The 27719-nt window shown below is 36.0% G+C and overlaps 4 protein-coding genes across 5 annotated transcripts; 2 read left to right on the plus strand and 2 right to left on the minus strand.

Moving 5' to 3' along the window:
• The first annotated feature begins 1896 nt into the window (after window positions 1-1896).
• LOC114736732 (protein E6-like) lies at window positions 1897-3040 on the plus strand. The gene has a single exon (XM_028924605.1). The coding sequence runs from the start codon at window positions 1904-1906 to the stop codon at window positions 2609-2611; it is 708 nt and encodes a 235-aa protein (XP_028780438.1). The 5' UTR covers window positions 1897-1903; the 3' UTR covers window positions 2612-3040.
• A 7852-nt stretch (window positions 3041-10892) lies between these two features.
• Window positions 10893-16041, plus strand: LOC114736719 (MACPF domain-containing protein NSL1). Of its 2 annotated transcripts, none has more exons than XM_028924589.1 (7): window positions 10893-11332; window positions 11996-12234; window positions 12712-12916; window positions 13572-13655; window positions 13754-13940; window positions 14600-14772; window positions 15239-16041. In XM_028924589.1, exons 1-7 carry the CDS (start codon window positions 11075-11077, stop codon window positions 15947-15949), a joined length of 1857 nt encoding a protein of 618 aa, XP_028780422.1. In that variant the 5' UTR covers window positions 10893-11074; the 3' UTR covers window positions 15950-16041. The 2 variants fall into 2 exon arrangements, with proteins under 2 accessions (XP_028780422.1, XP_028780430.1); XM_028924597.1 differs by having other exon boundaries at window positions 15267-15794.
• A 434-nt stretch (window positions 16042-16475) lies between these two features.
• On the minus strand, window positions 16476-20879 carry LOC114736538 (uncharacterized). The gene is made up of 4 exons (XM_028924395.1): window positions 19362-20879; window positions 19151-19277; window positions 17886-19066; window positions 16476-17696 (listed from the first exon to the last, which is right to left on the minus strand). The coding sequence occupies exons 1-4, from the start codon at window positions 20877-20879 to the stop codon at window positions 16476-16478; spliced, it is 4047 nt and encodes a 1348-aa protein (XP_028780228.1).
• A 3594-nt stretch (window positions 20880-24473) lies between these two features.
• On the minus strand, window positions 24474-27163 carry LOC114736546 (disease resistance protein SUMM2-like). The gene is made up of 2 exons (XM_028924402.1): window positions 26227-27163; window positions 24474-26137 (listed from the first exon to the last, which is right to left on the minus strand). Exons 1-2 carry the CDS (start codon window positions 27161-27163, stop codon window positions 24474-24476), a joined length of 2601 nt encoding a protein of 866 aa, XP_028780235.1.
• Window positions 27164-27719: the final 556 nt, after the last annotated feature.

Here is a 27719-nt window from a genome sequence, read left to right on the forward strand (position 1 = left end):
TCGGACGATTCTTGCATTGTTTTGCTACATGTAGCCAGCTTGATTATGAAGGCTAAATAATCTACAGATATAGGCATAATATTTCATAAAGAAAAAAAAAGAGCAGTTATATTGGCTTTACTGGAATCTACGTTCATTCACGTGGACTGAAATTTGAGACCTCATACTTAAGCGGTCAAAACTCGGTGAGCTAAAACTACAAAGACCAACACCTATTGGTTAGTGGATTAAAGGTTTTAATGCAAATGCTAATTTTTGTTGGCAAAAAATAAAAATAATAAAAATATTAATTTATACGAATTATCTGTAATATTAGAGGGCCGAAGCTGAATTGGCGTTCATGACAAAAACGCGTATATAGCTGCATTCCACGTTGTGGACAAAGCTTAGAGGGCACATGGAGTGTGTGCACTAATGAAATCCCACTATTTTCACGTCTCACTCACTCCACAATCTCCGCATCTATTAATCGTACACAGCTACTACTGCCTCGTTATTTTCTTAATATAAGATTCAGTTGACTAATTAAAAAAATTAAGACAATTATTAATTATTTTGAAATATTTATATTTATTGTTTTTTTCCGATCTAATTTGCCTCATTTATAAAAGTATTTTAGAGATCTCATGTAACATATGATTTAATTAAATAATTTAGTAACTTTTTTATTCTCCACAAATTAATCAATTAGATCATATATTAAGGACTAATGATGGTATTTTTTTTTTTTTGCAAGAGATAATTAAAGAAAAGTTCTCTCAACATAAAACACAACAGCTTAAATTAGAGACTTCTTGAGTTGGTTAAAATTTAACTGTACTTCTTACCCATTTTCATATGCTACTCTAGTTTTATTTGTCCCTTGCCCTTCTGAGAACAACATCATGTGCCCCGCCATTTAAGGACATGCAATCATAAATTTTGATTTACCCATTGGGATTTACATGAACAAACTCATTGAATGTAATCAACCTCGGGATTTTCTTGATCATATTGTTCCTAAAGCCAAAACCGTGCGAAGTTTTTGCAGTTATTTAAGCCTTCATGACCGAAAAATTTGCTTACACGTTACGAAAATATATTAAAACAGCCTTTTCATTTCTAATCTCACTCCTCTTCTAACACACTCCTTACACTAGCTAGTTGCTTATTTTTAAAATTCTGTAACTCTCGCTATAGCTACTCATAAAAACGTAAATTTGCTGGTTTTGTGATAACTAGTTCTGTTCAGCAATTGTTTTTTCAAGGGGGAAAAAAACCTAAAGTGCTCTGAATATCGAACCAGTTTGGGTGCCTATCACTAATTTGATGAGCATGCCAAACTCATCAAATTTAGACTGTCCAAATTTGATTCTAATAGTTCATATTTGATCCCTTTTTTATTTTTTTTAATTTAAAATGATTATTTCAACGCGTATAGAATTTAAAATAAAAATAAGTATTTAACTATTATTTTTAAAAAATAATTTTTATTTAAAAATAATTAATTAAAAATTTTAAATTTGGACTATCCACGATAGATTTAGACAGTTTAGATCTGATGAGCTGATAAGCACCTAAAGAAGCGTGCACACTTTACAGGCTTTTGTTTCTTTTTTTACCCCTCAAAACTGTACTAGCAAAGATTAGCAACTTGTAGTGATGTTTTCCATCGAGAAATTGGCAGAGTCCTGACAAGGTCATTTAATTATATATCGTAAATTATGATTAAAAAAAACAACATGAAGGAAAAATAATGGCCCATTTCATCGATTACATAAAGTTCATCAAGCACAGCCCGGGGACCACAATCATCACAAAAGCCTCCGTCCCATTTGAGTTTGTCTGTCTACACACACACACACGATATTATAGATTCTGTTTCGAGGTCTTCTATATAAATAAAGACACTTACAAGTATAATATGCACGCTCCAAATCTTCTATCTTCTTCCATGGCTCTCTCCTCAAACTTGGTTTCTTTTCTCTTCTTCACAATACTTCTCTTGTCGTCTCTGCAAATCCAAGCCAGAGACAGTCAGTTCTTCAGCAAAGTCACACATCCCGTTATCGACAAGAATAATGGTGAAGAAACCGAGCTCCCCAACGAAAAAGAAGAACCTGTGATGATGAACAAGCCAGATCAGCAAGAGCCCGTCTTCATTCCTGAGATTGATAACAACTATGGCCTCTATGGCCACGAGTCCGCCGGTCCGACCACTACCACCACCACATACCAGCCTTACAAGACTGAGTCTGAGGAGGAGTACATGAGAAAGTATCCAAACAAGTACTCGTACTATAACAGAGACCAGAACGATTTCATCAACAACAACAATAATAACTACTACAAGGATGCCTATGGTAATGATCTGGACAAGAAAAGGTACACAGGAGGAGGATACGAGAATATGTCGAGTAATCAGATGAGGAAGAACCAGAAGCTCTACAACGGCAACAATGGCGGATATGATCATAGGTATCGTCAGTATAACGGTGAGAGGCAAGGAATGAGTGATACAAGGTTTATGGAAGGTGGGAAATACTACTATGAGAACAATAACTCCATGCAAGGATATCAGAACCAGCTGGGGCTTGAGGGTAATAATAACATAGATGAGTTTCAGCCTTGATCTAATTAGATCAGTGATACGTTAGAGGATAGGGTTAATTTATGATGGTTTCTTTAGTTAAATTCTACTAAAGCATACATTTTGGGTTTACCTAGTTCCTGTCATATTCATGATATGGAAAAGTTATGAAGTACGAGAGCTTGTGTGTAGCTTCTGTTAGAGCTATCAGTGAAGTCGATAATGCCAAGTTAAGCTTGCTTATTATTTGTTCCATAGATGTGTGTGTGTGTGTAAAACTTTCTTTGCGGGTTTGTGTCGCTCTTTTCAAATTAATTAACCTAATAATGCCAATGAAAAACAATATGGTGAAGAGGAAGGAGAGATATAATACTGCCCTCTGGTCCTATATATGAGAATTTTTAAGGAATGACATCTTCTTCTTTGCAAGAGATATGTATAGCCAACTTTTTAATTTATGTGATTTGGTTATTTGTACTTTATAAAAAGGATAGGAGGGAGCATATATTATTTTCAATATATTATTCATGTAATTAAAGAGAAATAGATCATATAATAATGGTGGCCTATTTTGAGGGTACCAACTTATCTAGTTCTTTCCAATCATACAATTTGTGCAATGGGCAGTCTAGTTTGATTAAAAAAAATGAAAAGGGAATCAATTAAAAGAAAATTAGAATAATGTGTCCAAAATCGATGAAACTTTTATCTTTTTCTAATTAGAGTTGGGGAAAATTTTAAATGAAAAAGAAAAAAAACTAGTGGTTTTCATCATGGCGTTGGCCCCACAAAATGAGATTGCCATCATTTTTGAACGCTTTCAGAGGGAGCATTAGACTATAAAAGTTGAGTGGTAACTTTCCTTTACATCATGGTTTATGTTAGGAAGAAGACGCGTCTGATTTAATTTGGATCTATTGGTATACTCACACATGAATAGACCAATAGAGCCTATTTTATTTGGGCACAACACAATAGATACACCCTCATGAGCAAAGAAAGAGAATTTCACTCGCTTTGTTTTTCAAAAAATATATGGCTGGCCATATTTAATGAGTAATTGTGTGATATATTTATAATAAAAAAAATCTAATATATTATCCTTGCTTTGAATATCGGATAAGCGATTGTGATAGATATTAGGAATATTTTTCAATCACATATAGTATTTTAATTAAATAAGATATCTTGAAATTGGATAAGATGAATTTTAAATTAAATATGATATTTTATTTAGTTAAAATTAATTATAATTTATATTAAGTTAAGAATTAGTTGATTCGGCGAAATAGTCCCACTAAATAACATCCAAAATCCATAAGTTTATGTCCTTTTGCTTCATATTGGCCAAAAAGGGGATTGTGTTAGTCAAAGATTAGATGAATAAAACAAATTGAGTTGTTAATATATTTACATACCCTTTTACTATTTATATCACCAAATAGCAACAATGAGATATGTAGATAGTGAAAAGAACAGAGACATCAATATATCTAGATTTATTTCAAACTTGTTGTAACTATATACAATTAAAAGTGGGTGGTTGTGTGTGTGCAAAGGTAGGTTCAATTTGATGCAAGAAAACTAGAGATCAACAAATTCAGATTATCTTTAAAGCCTATACAAATTAAAAAGAAATAAACATAGTTGTGTTCAATTTTGTGCTTCATTTATACAAATTGCATAGAAGGAGAAGACCTTAATTATGAAGATGATTAGCCAGTTGTTATCTACTTATCTTGGCATGCAGGCCCCACAAAATGAGATTGCCATCAATTTTGAACCCTGTGAGAAAGGCTACATTAGAATTGAGAGGTTGAGGGGTTAGTTTCCTTCGATTTTGGACAAACCACTAGATTAGGATTGTGTTTTTCAAAGATTATGAAATAAAACAAATTGAAGTTGTTAAGATCAGACAAATTTAACCATCGATTTACTGATGATATTACCAAATCATACCAGCTGGCAAGTTTGGTGACCAAAAAAAAAAACCAGCTGGCAAGGATTCTTAGACTTTCTTGTTCTTTTTGACTTTTCCTTTCGCAATTTTTCTTTATGGACATAGATTCTCTAATTTAGTTTAGAGAGACAGATTTTAAATTGTGTATTGTAGAGTTTAAATGTATTAAATAATTAGAGATATATAGATTGATGATGGCATATAGGGTTAGATCATTTGGAAGGGTTTAGCTTCACCTTTTTTTTTGTTCAATTAGATGCTTTCTTAGTTAAGGACACGAATAATTCTGCTCATGCTAGTAGCAGTTAATTTGAGCTCCTTTATTATGAAAAAAAAAGAAGGGAGCGAATGAATATAAGAACAATAATTAGTAAATTCTCTGCACATTTTTATTGTTTATTGCGTAATAATTAACTAAAAATGGAATAAAATAATCATTTGACTCTGTGGCTTTGAATTAGTTTGTAACTTAGTTTTTAAACTTTAACGAGATATAAATCAAGAATTATAATTTTACTTTGGTTAATATTTCAATCTCGAAACACTTTAAGTTGATACAACTTAAACCCTATAATTTAAAACATTCAGAATCTTAGTTTCTATATTTAAAAAAAAAATTATCAAGACTAACATTATTTTTTCAAACACCAGTTACAGTTTTAAATGGCTAAAAGTATACGTATATAGTTGTGCTGAGTTAAAGTTTAAGTTTCCATCAATTTGATTTTTTTGTCAGAATTCGATTAAGTTAAAACTATAGGAACTAAGTTATACTGAATTAAAATTTAAGTACTAAGTTACAATCGAGTTAAAATTATAAAATCAAATGATTAATTTTTCCTAAAAATTTATACTTCAAAGGATCTTGATTAATGTGAAGCTTTTCTTTTTTCCCCCAACATTAATGTGAAGCTTTTTAATTTAAAAAAAGTAAAAATATACATTTGGTCTTTTAATTTTGTATAATATTTTAATTTGGTTCTTTAACTTTAAAAGACATACTTTTAGTTCTTTAACCATAAAATTTTTAGTTTAAAATGATGATTTTTTTTTATAAGAATCATGCTTATTTTGAAAATTAAATTTAATATGTTAACATCAGAAAATGTTTTATCAACGTTGAAGATCTTATCATCTTTTTTTTTTGTTAATGATTTTAGCATTAAAAGACTAAAAATATAATTTATAAAATTAAAGGGCTAAAAATATATCTTAGCTAATAAAAATATCTGAAGATGACATTGGCAAAAAATAATAATAATAATAATGTGAAGCTGACTTTTTAAAAATCATTTATCATCTAGTAATACTGAATAATTCATGTTCAACTACGGCTAATCGTAAAAAGGAAACATTTTCTTATCATAATTTCTTTTATCTACAAAACTAGATTTTGCGTTCTCATGTTGGCATAGGTCAGTAAAATTTTGTACACTTGAATGTTAAGCATATGAGAGAGAGTGAGAGAGAGAGAGAGAGAGAGAGAGAGAGAGAGAGAGAGACAGAGTGTGTGTGTGTGTGTGTGTGTTGTAATTAAAATGCCACTTCAATTTTTGTTTTTCATGTAATCCAAACCTGAACGTGGTTTTGAGGATGTTGTTTCTGGATTTTTGCACAATGATGAACAGTAGCATTAACAAGAGAACCTAAGAAAATTTGAACTATAAGGATTTATTCCCAGTTAGATAAAATTATATAGACTTTGAATTTTATTTTTCCTAACTTTCTTTTGTCATAGCCATTATTAAGTATTAATATTTGTTGGCCTTATTAAGTATTAATACTGAAACTTTAAATTTTAATCATGTAAAGCTTAACATAAAAATATAATTTAAAAATCTCTTAAGTTTTCCCTCTTCATAAGTAAGACTATTGTTCCATGTCTCCTTAATTCAACATTTGGAATTGAGCTTACATCCTTTTTTTTTTTTTAGAAGTTATTTAACGGCTCAATCCTCAAATATTTACCATCTAAACTTTATTGTTTCTTTCTTTTCTTCTTTTTTTGCCATGTACATCTATTCTTTTATTAGAGACAATCCTATTCAAAATACTATCAGGTACTAAATATAAGTATCTCTCTTAGCGGAAATTTGAATATTGGTGTGTTATTATAAGAGAATAATCCCTTCTACTAGACCCAATCTCCGTTGGTTTAAACTTTATAGTTTCTGTTCACAACAAAAAAAAAAAAAGATTTCTCAATGTTATTTATTTTTTAATTTTATCACCCACAAACCTTTCTAGTCATCATGTAGAGGTTTATTGTTAGATATCACTTCATCCTCTCAATAGATAAATTTATTTTGCGCATATAAAACATCAATCCACTTTATCAATTAAATTATAATTTTTTTCTTAGATTCTCATTATTAATTGCATATATTAAAAAAATTAATTAGAAAATAATTTTCAATATAAATGATTAAAAGTCGTGTTTTTTTTTGGGTAAGGGATTACAGTCATGCTTTAAAGAAATTAATACACATTTTCACAAATAATTAATTCAACAAATTTTTCTAATATTTATAAATTAATTAATCTATATTTAAGATGAGCGGGTGGAGAAAGTACTCCTAAACATGGATATGTAAAATCTTATGAATGTTTTTACATGATTTATTCTCTCTCTCTCTATACATATAATAAACTCTTATTATTAAACTATTATGTCCATTGTTCCAATCATGTGTTTTATTTTTTTTTCCTTCTACGTCAGCATTTAGGGTGAAATAATGCTGATGAAAAAATTAATACAAACGATCGATAACTAACTAATCATATATGATTGAATCAATGTTTATTTTTTTAACGCAAGACAAAATGATATTAATTAAGTAAATTTATTAGGTATGTAAGGATAAGTAACTAATTATCTTTTCATTGTATAAAATCCTAACCCTCCCAGTATGAAATGCATTACAAAGGTGCAATTTTGAAATCAAAGATCAAATGGTCCAATAGTATCAGAAAACTTTGAATTGGAATTTATTTCAAAGTAAAATTTAAATCAACATTAAATTAAAATTCTAAATTATTATCTTTTTTGATAAAAAGATCAACTTCATTAAAAACAAGATAAAAACATTGAAATTAAAAATGTCAGCCTATCACAAGAGGCCCATTTGAACGTAACTCAAATAACCCCAGAAAAAAGGCCTGCCTAGATCAACAACAAAAACAAGACACCAAAAAAAGGAAACAGCGACCACAACAAGAAGAGGGACAGAGATATGCAACACGCGTCCAACTAACTTGAGTATAAAGAAAATCAGCACCTCAAAGACTAGCCAAAACTTGAGCCCTTCCTTGTATCAGCTGCAACCCTACCAATCCAGACATTGTTCGAAGACCCAAGATGCATAACATTAATATGACAAGAGATAGGAAAAAATGCCACTATGAACCACCATCGAACACATGACTGACGGTAGCTTCCAAGCTGCAAGAAGGGGTCTTAGCACGACAACCTTGTTGAGAAGACAAAGATGGCTCAAAAGCCACAAAGAAGTGCCAAAAACCTTGATGAATTGATGCTGAGGAGGAAAGCTGATCAAAGATAATAAAAGCACCATAAAAGAAATAGAACATTACGTAGGCAAAGCCAAAAAACCGTAAGTTAAACATGAGTAGCTCAAGAATTTGAGCAGCTGTAGCACTGCTCATTCCACAGCAGCCGAAGAAGCAATTTTTCACTTGGCTTCAAAGCAGGTCTTTTTGGCAGAAGGCTTACAAAGCCACAGAGAAAGAATAGAGGCCTTGACACTGACCGCCCCCATTAGCTTGGCCTCTCCTACTCGACTTTGGCTGAAAGCAGTCTCGTCATATCGTTCCAAACGTCTATTTTTCAGGCCGCTAGCAGGCCTGTTTATGTAATATATAAGAAACCATATTTTTGGGACCCAAACAATTTGCCAAATAGGAGAAAAATTAACAAACCATGATTTTAGGCAAAATGTACAAAACTATGGTTTCAAAAAAAAGTGAATCCATTCTACTTCGAATTCAAATTGGAAAGTATGATTGTACTTGTTAGAATCGATCTCAATGATTATATGACTTTAACACCCTTCAATTATTTTTTTATAAACATATTTAATCTTATATTTTATAAATATATATACACATTAATTATTTATTAATTACATTATCTTATATATTATTAATTATGTTGGTGAAAAATATATTATTAACAATTTTATTTCTTCAAATTAAAGTATACTATAAAATCTATCTTTTATGTAATTATTATATTAACTTATGCCTTTTTTATTAATTTACATATATAAAAAGTGCTTTTAATAATAATTATCCAAATACTTTCAATTTATCATAATCACTTTTTCACAAAATCTATTCTTTATAAAATCTATTCTCCCGAAAATCTATTATCCGGAAGTTATTTTTCAAATCATAGTTTGGTTTTATTCAAACACTCATTTGAATACCTTAGTGTGAATCAATAATGACCAACGCTTCCTTTTCAGAGATACCCTTGCCTCCTTGGACTCCTCTTTAGTTAGATTTAACCAATTTAATTCGCTTGACGTAATGTTCAATCATGACACTGGCGAATCTTTTCCTTGTCTTAGTTTGCTTGATGGGGTGTTCATCCAAAACACAGGCAAAGCTTTTGTTTGCCTTCGAAAATCACAACACATATTTACGATCCATAAGACCTTGCTTCCAATAACCCGGTCCCGATGAACTGCATGCTGCATGGGGAACAACATTATAGGACCAGACAAGAAGCCGAATGTCCCTCATGCAGTGGTCTTTAAACGTCGAAAAAGTTAATTGGGCTAACGTAGGTCCAATAACCTTACTAGCTATGAAATTTGGACCCACTAACTGCCTTAGAACAGTAAGCGAGAGTACGTCCAGACTCCAAATCCAACCGTCCACGGCGTCTGGAAAGCCGGCTATCATTTTCAATGAGAAAGGATAAACAAAGTTCATAGCCAGTCTGAGTCCGGATCGGAAGGACTTGAGAAATAGAAAAATGGCCTGGCAAGGCTACAAGCAAGAACCGTCAAAAATCAAGAAAAATCCTGAAACATTGCATTTCCTAACAACTTGGCAGCAAACCCCGTGTGGTATAATTCAGAGGCAAACCACGTATTTGAACCCGGACATGAATGAACTGAAAGTGAACATTTAGCTGTAGGCACATTTGGATGCCGCTCAAAAACCCGTACGTGAATTCTTGAAACAGCCGAGAGCCATGGGTAGGGACTTGAGACCTATCTTGTTCATCCTCAAAGAAAACCAGAAAGCAGTTTAGATATTGCTGAGGAACTCAAACCCCACCTCTGACAATCCACTATAAATTAATCAAAGATTGAAGCTTTGATGCATGAACATGACGATCATCCATAATTTGAATAAACAGGTAGCGGTTCTTGCAGAAGGACAGGTGTTCTTCGCTCCAGCTAGGCAGCAACATGTTTGAAAAGAACCACACGCAGATAACAAAACCAGACAAAGAGATGCAAATAAACTTAAAAATAGACTATGGATTACAGCAAAAACTGATTAAACCAAGTGAAATCTGAGGGAAAAAACCAGAATTCGAAGCGAAAAAACTACACTGCCTTTCAGAGACACAGATGCTCTGTACCGCCAATTCTAAATTATTATCAATTCATTTTATTTTTAATACTTATTATTTTATCCTGAAATAATTCTTATAATAATTACTTATTTTAAAAAATTATTATCAATAAGTAATTCAAATATATATATGACTAATAAAAATATTTTAGAAAAGATATTTATTTATTTATTTACAAATAACTAATTTTGTTAATATCTCTAAATTAATTAAATAGGTTTTATGTTAAGAAATACTATTTTCATTCCTTCATATAAAAGTTAATTGACTAATTTGAATAAATTAAAGAAATTAGTTAATTTTTTTATTTGTAATAAATTTGTATTATCTTTCTTAAAATATCCTTACTAATCAACTATATTAAGTATAACTACTATTATTACAGAAATTATTTTTAAAAAATAAATAAATATAAAAAAATCATTGTATTATATTTAAAAATAAAATAAAAATCAAATGACTTTTCATATTACCACGAACCTTGGAGTTAATATATTTTTAGAAGAATTCTCATGAATTCCCAAATCAAAACTACAATTACTAAAAATCCTTTTTTTTTTTTTACCAGCACAATTACTAAGACTCATAGATAACAAATTGAGCAGGATAATAAATAACAACCGCTGATTGGTAGATATTGCTGCCTTATTGTTGGTCTGCCAATATGTTTAACGTTACTGGGGTTATTTCCTGCTACAGTTAATTTGCATTTTAGGGGCATCAATCAAGTGAAGAAATTATAAGGCAAGCCATGGGGACAGTACCAAGTCATGGAAGTCGGCGGGGAAGAGAAGCTGCAATTTCCGTCCCGCGTAGAGGGAGTTTCGCGGTGGGGCCGGCAACGACCTCAGAAACTTTGGTCGAGCAAGTCAATAACTGTTTGTTATTGACTTCTCGCGTCGACTGTCTTCAATGAATTAGGGAAAGTTGAATGACGAGCTTAAGGAACGGAGGGTTGGATAAGCAGTTGGCAGCTGAGAAAGCGGTCGCTGCGATTGGATTGGGATATGATGTTTGCAGGGACGTTCGATTGTCGGGATGCAAGGACAGAGTCGTCGACCTTCCCAATAACCGGAGCAAGGCCCTCGTCTTCCCCGGCGGCGTTACTGTTCCCGACGTTTCTGCATCCATCAAGTGCCATCCTGGGGAAAGCTTCAGAGATTTCTCCCAAGTTCTTTCCTTCCATCAGGTAACTTTCCCAGTGGCGTTATTGTTCCCTTGGATAAACATGTGATTCTGGTGATTTATCCCTGTAATATATTATAAAGTTTTTCTATTCCACACTTGTAAACGGCTTCTTCTACACCTGTAAGTATGTAAACGTCCACTTCGAATTTTGGCTTAATCCACGTAAACGTTTAGTAGATATAATAGAATGAAATAAAATTGAAAAAAGAGTGGTAACGTTGGAGGCAGTAAACGACACTTGTAACTGTGAAAGAAGTAATAGAAAAGACTAGGTAATGATTGATAACAAGTTCCTAATAGACACTGAAACTAAAGGGAAGTAATTTATGGATACATTAAATCTCTAACTAGATTGAGGTTGAAGGATGTCAAGTAATTGCTCAAGCTTTCCAATTGGAAAAAAAATGGTCTCTTATGTGTATTATTTTTTCGTTGAAGAACCATGCGCTACTATTACCTCTGATTTTGTTTTAGCATCCATATATGATTTCAAAAATGAAAATCATTTAACTTTCTAGTTTACACTTGCATGAAACCACGTTCGTACAATTGTAATTTTTGAGAGATATACCTGATCGACTAACATGCACATAACACATATCTTCATATCTACATTTGGTGCAATTTGAGTCATGGAAATACTTCCAAATTTGCCCTGTTGCAGATGTCTGAACAATTTAATTTAGCACTATCTTTATCTGGGAAGGTTCCGTCTGGCTTATTCAATGCCATGTTTGACATGAGGGGCAGTTGGAAGAAAGATGCAGGTTCTACTAAAACCCTTGCATTTGATGGTTGGTTCCTAACTTTGTATAGTGTTGAGTTAGATAGAGCCCACCTAACCCTCTCTGAGCATGTGAAAAACCAAGTGCCTACTTCATGGAACCCTGCTGCCCTTGCTGAGTAAGTATATTTGTTTTTTTTTCCCCTTCTTTTTATACTTTCATTCATTCATTCATTTGATTTCTACTACTACTGTAGTTGATTGTTATTATTTTTACTTTTGTTGTTGTTGTTTTTGTAATAAACCTTTGTTTGAATAAGATTATTTCTGATGTGACCGCAGAATCTATTATGTGTAATCATGGAAATTCAGTTTGATACCTTCAGGAAATTCTTTTAATAGACCTGCAACCTGATGGGGTTTACTTTCAAAATCTGACTGTAACAATTGATCATTGATAATTTACTCAAACTTATATTGCATGAAAGTCAATAAACTGTAAGCTCTTGCTAGGAAGACTAGCATCATAGATATAGATATTTAAGATGCTAGCAGTCTAGAGAGTTTTGAACCTACTTTTTCTTATCTTTCATCCATAGAAAATTTTTAGGTTTCTTTCACCTGAATGGTACGCTGAATAAGACATAATTCTTCAGGTTCATTGAGAAATATGGCACCCATGTTGTTGTTGGGGTGAAGATGGGAGGTAAGGATGTGGTTCATATGAAGCAGTTCAAAAGCTCACATCTTCAACCCACTGAAGTGCAGAGATTGCTTAAGAAAGAAGCTGATAAGAGGTTTTCTGAAGACAGAGATGCATGTTCCGGCTCTGATCAAGCTGGAATATCAGTAACATTCAAGGTTCAGAAGATTAAATGCATCACCATTGTTTTTAGCTGTCTAAAGAGGATTATATATAATGTGGAAAATATGCCATGCACAAGCCTTTCTTCTTGACCTTATTACCAAAATTAAGTTTTAAATACAAATAGTCTACCTGCACATTTATCTGAGTTTCCTCACACGTAACTTTTCTTTTATTGCTTCTGTTCATGATTCAGAACCATTATAAGTGTGAGTTTAGCATTCTGAATTTAATGAAACAATTTCATCTCGTCTCTCTCTCTCTCTCTCTCTCTCTCTCTCTCTCTCAATGGTATGCAGTTTTACCCTTTTTTCTTCTTGCTTTTACTGATAGTAACACTATGAATTTCATCTTAATTACCAGGAACCATTGTGGTGAATGGGAATGGGAAATATGTTGATATTTTCTTCATAAATTGATTTGTTGATAATAAGACTACGCTAGTTTGCTATAATTTTTGTGTGCGTGCGTGCTTGCGTCATGCGTCGTGTGTCATGCGTGTGTCCGTTCGTTCGTTCGTTCAAGAACAATTTTCAATATTAAACATAACAGGCAGGGAAGAAATCAATTTGTAGTTACTTGAATATTAAAATTTTAAAGACTATGTGAAATGTTCTACTTGTCTAAAAATGTTTTCTGTAATCTTTGCAGGATGATGGAGATGAGCCATGGAAGGTTGATGTAGCTCTTGCTGCAGCAGTTAGACCAATTGTAAAAAGTCACTCAACCAAGGAGGTTGGTATTAGTTTCAACTGTTATTGCTTCTTCAATGCATCAAGCAACCATCTTGCTGTTATCACATTTGGGCTGTTATTTGAATATACTTCCAACAGGATCTCATAAGCATTTCTGTTCGAAGGGGTGGTGTTGTTGGCATTCACCAGCACCATAAGGAGTGGCTTTCTACCATATCACAGTCACCTGAGGCCATATCAATGCTGTTTGTGCCTATTACTTCACTGCTTAGTTCCAGTCTGGGCCATGGGTTCCTAAGCCATGCAATGAGTTTGTATCTCAGATGTGTGTACACATTTCTTGATGCCAATTTCAATCTCTATATACTATCTTCAATTTCAGTTGACATTATTATTGCTTAAGTTAGTGTGGTCTATTTTCTCTGCATTTCAGCAAGTCTGATATTATGTAACTTGTCCTTATCTATCATGTGTCTTGGAACCATTGAAACCTCTGGCTTGGAAGGATAAGTGGAAAGGTTTTGATTTTGACCAGTTAGTCTTTGTTCTAGGAGGATGGAAAATGAGATTATTGTGAGTAAAGATTAAACTTTTGGCATGGCATTTGATTCTATATTTGAGACGGAAATGTTTTTCAAGGGTAGAATGCAACTAGGGGAGCATTATCCATTAACATCCTAGCGAGCATGCGTATAGTGATTACTCATTTGCAATTCTTTCACATTCACTCCTATATACGTTCTGACCTGATTCCTTGGAAGCATTAAACTTCCCATCCATTAACATATTTTAGATTATTTGATGAGAGCAATCTCAAATAAATTCATGTAAATTCATCTAGAGTTGTTCTGAAACATTCTGATTAAGCCATTGAGGATTCATTGATTTTTGATACTGCAGTTAAGATAAGAATAATCTTACATACGGATTCAAAAAATGTGGTTTATCTAGTGTGGGTGTTAAATGAGTTTTTATTTGATGCAGATAAACCCCACATAGATGAACTTCGTCAATTTCTTGAATTTCAGTTGCCTCGGCAATGGTCTCCACTGTATGATGATGTGCTTCATGGATTTCGTCCTAGGTGCCAAAAGAACAAAGCGCCATCACTCCAGTTCACCTTGTTCGGATCCAAGCTTTATGTTAACACCATAAAGGTAATTTGTTATTACATTATTTAAAGTCTGAAATGAAAGTTGCATAAGCCTACATTAAAAGAGGAGGGGAAAAATCACATTGTATTCATGTATTTTGTCTTTGCTTTACCATTGCGGCAATTCCACATACACCACCAAGCAATGTAGAAAGGTTCACTCTTAAGATTGTTTGCGGTCTCGTTACATGCTTAGTTTTCCTCCGCAAACATTTTCAAAGCCATGTTTGGTGTACGGAAAGGAAGGTAATCATGGAAAACAAGGTTGATTTTTACTTCTTAATTAGTGTTCGTTATATCTTTATTGGTATTAGTAAACATTGTTTGTCATGATGATGATGATGATGATGATTATTATTATTATCGTTATTATTATTATTAAGTAGGAGTATAGGCATCATTTTGCATCTATTTTTCATTACTTTTCAATAATACCTGACATTCTGCCTTTTAACTTTACAAATATGCAGGTTGACTCTGGATATTGTCCTGTTACAGGTATTCGCTTGTTCTTGGAAGGCAGAAAGAGTGACCATCTGGCTATCCATCTCCAGCATCTTTCAAATCTTCCACAAATCCTTAAAATCTCTTATGATATGGGTTGTGAATCTAATGAAGAGCCAGTTGACAAAGCCTACTTTGAACCTGTGAAGTGGAAAAGGTTTTCACATGTCTGCACAGCGCCAGTATTGTACAATAGTTCCCTTGATGATGAGCCCCCAGCCATTGTAACGAAGGCCTGGCTTGAGGTCAAGCATGTGAAAAGGAGAAAAGTTCTATTCTTGAGGCTTGGATTTTCCCTGGTAGAATCAGCAGAAATTTACAGATCAGAATGGGATGGATCTCCGTTTCCATTTCGAAAGTCAGGGTTCTTTTCAGCATTGATGAGCACAATGCTAACCAAGGAACTGCATCACGTGATTGAGAATGAAAAGCCGACTGAAGATAGCATAAAACCGATAGTTTATAATGGTGAGTCTGGTACTGAGGCACCTGTTCCGATAAAGGCCCCAGAAATGCTCAGCTTTGTGGATACGAAGGAAAAGGTCAGGGGTCCAGAAGACACGCCTGGATATTGGGTGGTCACTGGAGCCAAACTCTGTATAGAGGGAGGCAAAATCTCCATCAAGGCCAGGTATTCATTGTTAGCTATTATGTCAGGAGATTTTGTGACTACATGAGCAAACAGACATCTCTTTGTACATTTAGATACTTGTAAATCTGACGTGTACCTTCATTTATCATTAATCTAGTTTCCATTTTGGTCCTTCAATTGCACGGTATGATTTATTCTTTTCTAATGAATACCTGTATGTATTTTTTTTGTTCTGTTGTATTTTGTTAGTTCTAGTGGTAGAGACCGAATCAGAGGATTTAAATAATAAAGATAAAGAACAGAAAAAGAAACAGAAAAATTCTTCTACTGACAAGTAAGGCAAGGATCTCACACTCACTTGTGAATAGACCTAGGAGGATCTCCCACAAAAATGTAATACTCTCTGAAAATATTCCATGATCTTATTCCAAAGGCATGGTGCCAATTTATAATGGTTACAGAGAGAAGAATGTGGAAACGAATTCAAGTACTGCTCCTAAATTTGAGTGAGCTAATCCCACTTATCTAGCAACTAACTAACCAACCAAGAAAATAGGAATTTAAAAATCACAAATAAAATAAATAATCAGCAACATTAAATCATGAATCCCTTAATCTTCGCTGCCACGTTTCTGCCTCCTAGAATAAGTCAGCTTGAATTTTCCAGGAGTCCTATCATTACTTCCCTCCCGGAAAAACGACTTGTCCTCAAGTCGGAACTGAGGAAATTGTGCAGCAAGCAAATCATAATCTTCCCAAGTGGCTTCTTCGATCGGTTTATCTGTCCATTGTACTAATAATTCCAGGATCCCGTGGGTTGTCCAGCGATGCTGCAGCACTTGTGAAGGAGTGAGCAGTAATTCCATATTTGAAGATAAAGGCAGCGGTGCTGGAACTGAAGGTAAGTCTTGCCCCAAAGCAGGTCGTAAAAGGGAGACATGGAATATGGGGTGAATTTTTGCCGCAGGTGGGAGCTCTAATTCATAGGCTACATTCCCAATGCGACGAAGGACCTTGTAGGGACCGAAAAATCTGGGTGACAGCTTGTCAAACCGCCTCTTGGATAATGATTTTTGGCGATAAGGCTGAAGTCTTAACCATACTGCATCCCCTGGTGCAAATTGCAAGTCGCGGCGGTGGCGATCAGCTTGTATCTTCATGCGGTTCTGTGCTTTGAGTAGGTTTTCACGCAAAACCTTCAGCATGTCATCCCGAAGTTCTAGTTGTTCTTCCAAGTCCGCTACTGCAGTCTCACCCTTGACGTAGGGAACTAGTGGGGGCGGTTCCCTTCCATATACAAGCTTGAATGGGGTGTTGTCCGCAGCAACATGGTAACTTGTGTTGAAGGAGTACTCAGCCCAACATAGAAATTCACTCCATTTTTTTGGTTGTTCATGAGTAAAACACCTTAAGTAAGTTTCAAGACAACGGTTTACCACCTCTGTTTGACCATCGGATTGGGGATGGTATGCAGTGCTCATATTTAAATGAGTTTTGCTCAAACGAAATAACTCTTGCCAAAACATGCTTAGGAAAAGAGAATCTCGATCAGAGACAATGGAGCGGGGCATTCCGTGCAGACGGACTACTTCTTTGCAGAACAACTGAGCTACTGCTTTAGCAGTATAAGGGTGTGACAAGGCCATGAAGTGAACATATTTGCTTAATCTGTCCACCACTACGAATATCACATCAAAGCCCTTAGACTTGGGGAGACCAGTAATGAAATCAAGTGATATGTCTTCCCAAATCTGTTCTGGAACAGGGAGAGGCTGGAGGAGTCCTGCAGGTGCTAGAGTTTGGTATTTGTTCTGCTGGCAGCTAGAACACCTCTATATAAAATGTTTGACATCCTGTTTCATGCCCCTCCAGTGTAGATGAGCACTCAGCCTCTTTAATGTTTTGAGATAGCCCCCATGGCCTCCGGTAGGGGTGGCATGTGCTTCCTTTACCAGTTTGTCACGTAGATCAGCTTGGTTGGGTATGACCAGCCTTGATTTATAATATAATCTGCCACTTACCATATTATAATCAGAAGTTGAATTAGGCGCTTGCTGCAGGTCGTCTATTATGGCCTTGGTGTCCGGATCATCTAGTAAGGCCTGAGGAAGGCGTGCCAAATCATCCACCATAGGGACTACTAATTGGAAGAATTCAGTTGGTTGGGGTCTTCTAGAAAGAGAGTCAGCAGCTGCATTATGCTTCCCAGATTTATACACAATGGAAAAATTGAATGGTAGTAATTTAATGAGCAACCTCTGTTGGGTGTTGGTCACAATCTTCTGTTCTAGCAGGTGTTTGAGGCTGCAGTGATCCGTCTGTATAGTAAAATGGTGTCCCAGAAGGTAGTGCTTCCATTTTTGAATGGCCAGTACTAATGCCAACAACTCCCTATCATAGGCTGACTTAAATCTGTTTGAAATGGAGAAACCCTTGCTGAAATAGGCTATCGGATGCCCTTCTTGAATAAGGACTGCCCCTATCCCATCCATGGAAGCATCACATTCAATCATAAAAGGTAGATTGAAGTCAGGCAATCTTAAGACTGGTGCTGTAGTCAAAGCCTCCTTAAGAGCATCAAATGCAGACTGAGCTCGTCCTGACCATGAGAAAGCATTCTTCTTGGTCAATTCCGTCAACGGTCGTGCTATCAGCCCATAATTTTTCACGAAACGCCGGTAATAGCCTGTGAGTCCCAAAAAACCCCGCAGCTCCTTAACATTTGAAGGGGACGGCCAAGATATAATTGCTGCAATTTTTTCTGGAACTACCTCTACTCCATTTCTTGTAACGATATGGCCTAGGTAGTCAATCCTGGTTTGTCCCAGGAAGCATTTTTTGGCATTAGCATAGAAGGAATGCTTCTGTAAAATCTGCAGAACAACTTGAAGATGTTCTAGGTGCTGCTGCGCAGAGGAACTGTACACCAAGATATCATCGAAAAAGACTAACACAAACTTCCTTAGATAAGGTCTGAATAAATCATTCATGACTGACTGAAAAGTCGCCGGGGCATTAGTAAGGCCAAATGGCATAACTACAAATTCGTAATGCCCTGAGTGAGTACGAAAAGCAGTTTTATGAATATCAGAAGGCAGAACAAGTATCTGGTGATAACCGGACCTTAAATCTATTTTAGAAAAGTACGCAGCTCCATGTAATTCATCTAGCAACTCATCAATATTGGGAATTGGGTACTTATCTGGAATGGTGATTTGATTTAGACGGCGGTAATCAATGCAAAGGCGCTAAGAACCATCCTTTTTGCTCACCAAAAGAAACGGACTGGCAAAGGGGCTGGAGCTGGGACGAATAAATCTGCGTTTCAGTAAATCATTGACTTGGGCTTCAATCTCATTCTTCTGGGAGTGGGGGTACCGATAGGGCCTCAAATTAGGCGGATTTGCATCTGTCTTTAAGGGAATGGAGTGGTATTGACCTCATGCAGGAGGTAGGGTAGAGGGTTCCTCGAAGACTTTTGAGAATTCGTGGCATACTGTCTCAACATTTAACACTTCGGCCTCTCCAGAATCATGTGTTAATAGCAAACTTTGCAACTGTACCTCCGTCCTGGGCTTTGAAGTCACCCCTTGCAGCTTGTATTTCCTCCCATTCAACCAAAATATCATGAACATTTCATTCCAATTAGCTTGAATTGTGTTCAAGGAAGCTAACCATTTGATCCCCAAGACCAAGTCAGTACCACCTAATGAGAAGGGGAAGAAGTCTTGCTGGATGATTAAATCTGAAATTTTCACCTCTAGAGCTGAGCAAACTCGATGACATTTAACTGTGCTACCATTGCCAATCTGGACTCCGAATGGTTGCACCTGCTGTACGGGAAGATTCAATTCATTCACTATCGAATCTGACACAAAATTGTGCGTGGATCCACTATCAACCAATACAAGAACATCTCTGCCACGAAGGGTTCCTTGTAAACGCATGGTGGAAGCAGAGGCTTTGCCCAGTATAGCGTTGAAGGAAATCTCAGCATCTGCCACTTCTGCCTCGGCGTCGACCTCTTCAATTAGGGGAGGCATCACGGTCTCTCCCTCTTCAGCAATTTCCATTAAAGAGAAGGACCCAGCACAATGGTGACCTGGACGGAAGGGCTCGCCGCACCGGTAGCATAGGCCTTTCTCCCTCCTTCGTTGTTGCTCGAGAGCCGCGGCCGAGGGGACTGGTTTGGTGCCTGAAATTGACGCACCCATGGTTCTGCTCGTGTTGGCTGAGTTGGGCTTAAGGTCTTTGGAGCTGTAGGGCGGTGGATTGAACCTGGAATAGTGATTGGGCTTAGGCCCAATAGCAGATTTCATCTTCTTCTCATATTCCATAGCAAGGCTGGTGGCTTTATACACGGTTCGTGGCTTATGGATTCGGACGTCCGACTTAAGCTCCTCTTTGAGGCCATTAATGAAGACGCCTAACAAGCAATGTTCCGGCCAGTTTCTCACATGCGCAGATCGTCGAGCAAACTCAGCACGGTAATCCTGCACCGTTCCTGTCTGTCGTATACCACAAAGGTATTCATCTGGGTTTTGGTACTCTGGTGGCCCATAATTTTCCTGTAAAATCTTCACGAGTTCATCCCAGTAAAGAAGCGTCCTCTCGGTATTGATCCATGAAAATAGGTCCAAAGCGTCTCCTTCCAGATACATTGAGGCAACATCTACTTTCATCTCCTCGGGTGTTTCGTAGTACCTGAAATATTTCTCAGCTTTCAAGATCCACCCTCTAGGGTCTCCACCGCTGAATTTTGGAAAGTCAATTTTTGTGTACGGCATGTGGCGACGAAGGGCTGATTCAGGGTCATCTTCGCTATCGGCTTCCCAGTGTGACCGTTGGAAGCTTCTTCTTCGGTTCCGATCAGTTGCAGCTTCCAGGCTAGCCACTCGGTCTGCCAAAACTTCCAGCGTTTGTAGACGCGCAGCTATGGTATTCAAGGGATCGTGGTCACCGGCAAACGGATTCTCCGGTGGCAGCGTGTTGCGTGAGGATCTGGTTTCAACCATGGCTCTGATGCCAAATTGGTAGAGACCGAATCAGAGGATTTAAATAATAAAGATAAAGAACAGAAAAAAGAAACAGAAAAATTCTTCTACTGACAAGTAAGGCAAGGATCTCACACTCACTTGTGAATAGACCTAGGAGGATCTCCCACAAAAATGTAATACTCTCTGAAAATATTCCATGATCTTATTCCAAAGGCATGGTGCCAATTTATAATGGTTACAGAGAGAAGAATGTGGAAACGAATTCAAGTACTGCTCCTAAATTTGAGTGAGCTAATCCCACTTATCTAGCAACTAACTAACCAACCAAGAAAATAGGAATTTAAAAATCACAAATAAAATAAATAATCAGCAACATTAAATCATGAATCCCTTAATCTTCGCTGCCACGTTTCTGCCTCCTAGAATAAGTCAGCTTGAATTTTCCAGGAGTCCTATCATCTAGTTTGGTGCTGCCAATAGGCTTCCGTCTGAATCACTTGGCTGCTGCCTTGATATTGGAAATTTAGCACTTAGACGCGATTGGATTGGAGAACAGGAGAAAAGTTAGAGGGGATTTATTTTATTATGTGGCATACGTCAAATAGGATTGCTTCCGCCTTTCTTGGACTCAAGGAACCTTGGATATCAGAGAACAAAGTTGGATATGTTTCACAGACATAATTGACACCAGGAAGTAACAAATTAATGCAGCTCCAAGAGGTGGAACATGTAAGAGTCATTATCCCCAGAAATTAAGAAAATCAACATCATCGCCCGTACTCTTTTGTAAATTTTCTCTTATGTGCCGCTTTTCAAAATAAAATATCATTATATTATTTTTATATATAACTTAGCATATATGTGTGTTATGTATATAGAGTTTAATATACAAGGAAAACTAATTTACAAGTTCTTATAATTTGCCTCGGTTTTGAATCTAGTCCCTAATGCCCGCCAACCCTCCACCGAAAAAAAAAAAAAAAAAGGAATCGATCTTTTCACTTTACACAATTAGATCTATTAGTCCCTTAACTAATGACCGTTATCTATCTCTTTCCCCCCACAATCCCAAAAGTTTCACCAAAACCCTCCTTCCTCCTTCTTTGTTCGTTCATTGCTCAATATCTCTGTTCATTCCTCCTTCGTTCTGCTATAGAAGAAATTGCAGCGATTATGGCTGCATTTAGCCGCCGACGGCTATTTCTCATCTGTCTCATTGAAATTCTGCACCATTTTCGGCGAGCGAAGTGAACCTAGCTCGGACTCCGATCGTCCTCCATCTCTGTTGGATGAGTATTCGTTGGTGGCTTCGAGTTTCTCCGATGAGAAATTCCTCAACACACTTGGAGATTAGTTGTCAAAGAAAAACAACTTTCTTGGCCACAACTTCAAAACTAGCTTCGCCAAAATCATTTCGAAGTTCGAACCACTGCTTCCCTGAGCTTTCGGGAATCTAGATCAATGGTTTGATCTTAGTTGAGGGCATGCGGCAGAGAGAAGTATTAAATTTGTGCAGTTTTACTTCATTTTTTGAACTCAATGGATATGAATTTACCCCAAAAAAAAAAACCGTGTCACAATTACCAGTGGAGCCAAAATTCACAGTGTAAATCGAATTGATAAAATTTTTTTCTCTTCCAGAAAAATCAAGGAGACTACTAAAACAAGAAAACTACAGTCACCATCTACTATACCTATTACCTGTAGAAAATGCATAAACAAAATCAAGGAATCAAGCAAAATTTCCATCGTCCAAAATCGCAACTCATCACCGAAGCTAGACGGAAAACTTCATCAGAATTTGGGCAGCAGCGAGAAATCTTTACTTTCCCAAAGGCATAGGAGCATGGAATAACTTGAAGAGTAGGAGGAGAAGAAGGAAATGGCTTTGAGCGCAAGGCTTTCATCGGACACTGGACGAAGGTTAATCGGAGAGAGGAAAATAGTTTGCCAGAAAGTCATTAGGTAAGGAAACTATGTGGAGGAAGTGAATGGGGATTAGATTTTAGTTTTATGAAAAGGAGGCAGTGCGAATGCGAAACCGTAGATGGCCGTAGGATATGAAGCGGCAGAGATTACCTGGGAGCGGGCCTTATGCTATAGCATCAGTAACTTACTTGAGGTCAGAATGAATCTACAAAAATTTACCATGGAAAAAAAACATACAATAAAATTATTTAACAGTAACAGTAATACTGTCAATATTTATTTAACAGTTTTTAATTTTAGGGACTAAGCGACTTAACGGTGTCAACTTAAATGACCCAGTCAAAAGGGGAGAAAAAAAGGCCTGATTGAAAACTGAGGCAAACTATAGAGATCTCCAACCTAGTTTTTCCTTAATTATATTAACAAACTAATTAATTATTCCAAATTTCGAAAACTTGATAAATCATTTTATTCCATATATAGGTTTTAATAAATTTATTGCATATAATAGCTTAATGGTTTTAACTAGGCATGAAAAAGAATTAATTAATAATAAGTCATGCAACTGATTCATGTCCCTAATATGGCAATATTACAAGGAGGCGATGCTACTCTCCGTAGTAGCTTCTAAACCTTCGGAGCCTAAACAAATGTTTAGAAATGAAAAAGGAAAAAAAAAACAAAAAGAAAAAGGAAAAGGAGTGAGACAAATGTTTCAGTCAAAACCATTTGGAGATCCTAAACGCTAAAATGGTACAATAACCATATTTTCATCAATCATGTACTTCTAGCCATGTTGATTGATTTGGATTATATAAGTACCTCTGCAAATTAAATATCTTGATGTCAAGATAACATAGCAAGTTCATACAGAAACTTGTGCCCTTCATAAAAGTAAAGAATGGAGGAATATATAAAAGTAAATACTTAATTTTCGTTCGAAAATTAGATATTAATCATTGCAGTTAATGTCTTGATGATGCATATTCAATTGAAACCCAAACGACGTAGCGCTGTAATATCAATAAATGGTACTCATCATCCATAAATCAGGTGCTGCATGCCTGCATGCAAAGTTTAGCGGGGGAAAAAAATTAATCAGCGAAGGCTATTGGTATAAAAAAAAAAAAATTACTGCAGCAGATTAAGAAGAATAATTAATGCTTTGATATTTCTTTTTTATATTCTATGAATCAATAAATTTCCTAGGGATTGATTTAATGCCCGTTAGTCTATTGTAAATTTTATCTTACGTGTTGCTTTTCAAAATAAAATATCATTTCATTATTTGTATATATAATTTAACATATGTGCGTGCAATAATATATATGCAATTTTGTTACCAAAAAAGAAACATGTAGTTTTTTAAAATATATAAAAAAGAATTTGTACGCAAATATCATTTACTATTTTACAAAAATATTAGATCTTGAAAACGGCTTAGAAATATACTGTGCGTACTTTAATTAAAAATTCTAGAAATTTTAAAATGCTGTGAAATTCAAGTGCAACGATCCGTATGAAATATTGGGAAAATAAATTATTCACAGTCATTATAATCTCATGATAAATATTTATATGCATGCAGTGCTTAGGTGACCAATAAGAAAACATTAGCATTTGTAAAGTGAGAATAACTTTACTCTAAAGCCTTTAACTGACTCCGTTTACTTGACAGAAATATTACCATTCATATTTTGATGAAAGAAGATGCTTGGTTGCTTCGTCTTCCCATTCCAATTCACGCAACCACTGATCATCATCATATCCCAAAATAAAATGTTGTAGATTATTCAATGCACTTTGAGAGTTAAATGGGAGCTTCTTCAAATTGTGGCACTTTCCTACATGAATCTCCTTCAAACAAGGAAACTGTAATGCCACTCTACAAATGCTCCTTAAGTTACTCAGAAATCGCAAATTAAGAAAAGTGAGACTAGAAAATAGATTGCTTTTCACTCTTTCAATGTCAGCAGTCCCAAAATCTGCACTCACAACTTCAACCAATGAATCACAATAGCTTATTAGAAGGACTTCAAGGTTTGGAGCATGTATAAGCCAATTCAAGTCAACTATATTACCGCACCGATAGAGAACCAACTCTCGAAGGGTGATTATATAATCATGCCCCCAAAATGAGCACCTCGGAATATCCCCAGCTCTGGAATCCCTAAGATCTAATGTTTCGAGATGCTCCATCTTTCCAAGTGATGAGAAGAAGTCATGGAGTGGTGAGCTTACTCCTTTAACAAATAACTTACACATGCACCTTTGCAATTTTGAGGAGATCACTATTTTTCCAATAGAGGATTTGCTAAAGACAGATATGCGCATATCTTGAAGATGCTCTAAGCCTTCTAGCTCATCCAACAACACATTTTCATCAATCCCTCGAACTTGCTTCCATATCGCGCTAAAAGCTTGAAGGGCTAACAAACAGGATATAACTTTTTCTGGGAATTCAAGGTCTCCATGTCCGTCCAGCAACAAGAACCTCAGCTTCTTCAAATTCTTCAACTCCTCTAGCAATTTCCTTATATGAGTATTGGATAGGTTCATGTGTTCGAGGTTTACAAAGTCCCCAATTTCTGATGGTAGATCTCTTATTCCATAACTAGATGACAAGTCTAGAACTCTGAGAGTACTTGGAAGGACAAATACCTCAGTTGGAAAGACTTGTATCGTAGTATTCCTAATAAGCTCAGTTGGAAAGACTTGTATCGTAGTATTCCTAATAAGCAGAGTAACGAGATTAGGACAATGAGGTTTTCGTGAGAAGTTTGTACTCACTTCACCCCTACCCCACATTGACAGCTTCTCTACCTCTTTCCACTTTGCATGATTGCACCCTTCAAGGCCACTAGTCCCAAAACCATCTCCTGCAAAGAATTTTGCGTTTTCCCCATGATCACAAGCTACCCAAAGAGCCATATCTCTTATGACATCATGCATCTTAAATGTATCTTCTTCCACACCATTTTCCAATAAGCAAGCATCTTTTAGACTCAAAATTATATCTTCTCCTTGCTTACGTGCTTCATGTATATTATAATCAAATTTAGCCAGAAAACCTTCTGCTATCCAGAGCAAAATAAGCTCTTGTTTTTTAAAGTTGTAATCCTCAGGGAATAAGGCACAATACAGAAAACATGATTTGTAAGTATCATCCGGCAGTCTGTCATAACTAAATTCAAGCAAGTAATACACATCATTAACAATACCTTGGACTTTTGATGGATAACTCCTCAAAATTTCTATAGCACGCTTCCATTCATTGGGAGTCACCTTGTTAGCCATGGCACGTCCAACGGTACAAAGAGCAAGTGGTAGGCCTTGACATTCTTTCACTACTTGCTTTGCAAGAGTCAATATATGAGGGTTTTCAAGAGTCTTTTCATCCATTTTCTCCTTGAACAACTCAAATGCTTTGTCAAACACTCAAACGTGAGGCACTTTACTTTTATGCTTCTCTGTGCATCCATTTGGCCGCATATCTCTTGTGACCGAGTTGTGAATATTATCTTACATTCAAGATTTTTAGGAGAAGGAACCCCTAATTTCAACAAGTCAATCCTTTCCCACACATCATCTACTAACAACACAAATTTCTTATTCTTCAAGATATTGTATAACAAACGAGCTCTGTCATCCCCTGTCTTGTTATTCCAAATATCATCTCCGATGCGTAATTTCTTCCTAATGTCTTCTTGTATTTTTCCTGGATCTACATCTTTAGATGCCTCAACCCAGATGACTGCATATTGTGGCATTGTTGAGAGGCAATCATTGTTGAACTTCTTCAGTAGAGTTGTTTTGCCTACCCCACCCATCCCATACAAACCAACGATGCCCACTCGGTTGTTCTCAAAGCATGAACGTAGCTCCTCAAATGTTGATTCTATACCCACCGCCTTGTCCACAGGAAGTTCGTCAAACTGATCACGAGCAAACTTTTCTGCGACAACATCAAAATGCCCATTGCTTATAAGATCATCAACATCACTCAGCTTCTGGGTAACGTCCTCGTGTAGCTTGTAGCTAGCCCAACAATTCTTGGGACAACACTCTCCAAAACACTTGGATTGTATTTCTTGATCACCTTGCTGTAGAATGGCCTGGACATCATTTTGTAGGACTTCTACTCTGCCCATCCAACCCCTTACTTGATTCAAAACCGTCAGCTCTGGATCTGGAACCTTCTCTGCCGTTGCGACCTTCATCTTGACATCAAGATACATGTCATTGAGTTGGTTAGAAGCATTTCTCAAAGAGATGAGGTTGTCTCCTAGATTGCATATTGGATCTGCCCATTTGGCGCAACAACCGCACAAACGAGTTAGGACGTCAATGACTGGAGTAATAAATTCGGCCATGGTTTGGTTTAGATGCACCAAAGAAGTAGTGGATATAGAAATTGAGAAGAAGGCAGAGATGCAATGAACGGCGAATAGCAATGTTTGGCTATCAGTTGGAGAGAGCTTGGAGGACAATTATTGAAGTGGATGACCCAACCCAACTTTTGAGAAATTACTGAAAACAGTTTTTAATAATTTGAATTACTCGGAACGTGCATAAAACGGCGTTCCTTGTTTTCTTTTAATTTCTTTTTTTGGAATAAGAACTATATAACTAACTGGGAAAAAAAAATCAGAGAACATAAGACTGCCAACAATCATATCCTTTACCAACCTCCACCTACTGATTAAGAGGGGAAGGGTAATCAAAGAGCGAAAAATTTCCTTCTATCCTATGCAAGAACTTTGCTAGCCTATCACCCATGACCATATTCTCTCTGTAAACATGAGAGATTATGACCTGCCAATCCCTATTCAATAAAAGTCTAACATTATCTATAACATCTTTGAAAGGATGATCAATGTCACAGCCTCTAATAGCAAAATTAACAGCAGTTATACAATCAGAAAAGAG

Source organism: Neltuma alba, unplaced genomic scaffold (genome assembly GCF_004799145.2).
Source record: "Neltuma alba isolate B1F8T4 unplaced genomic scaffold, ASM479914v2 tig00002744_pilon, whole genome shotgun sequence".
NCBI classification, from domain to species: domain Eukaryota; kingdom Viridiplantae; phylum Streptophyta; class Magnoliopsida; order Fabales; family Fabaceae; genus Neltuma; species Neltuma alba.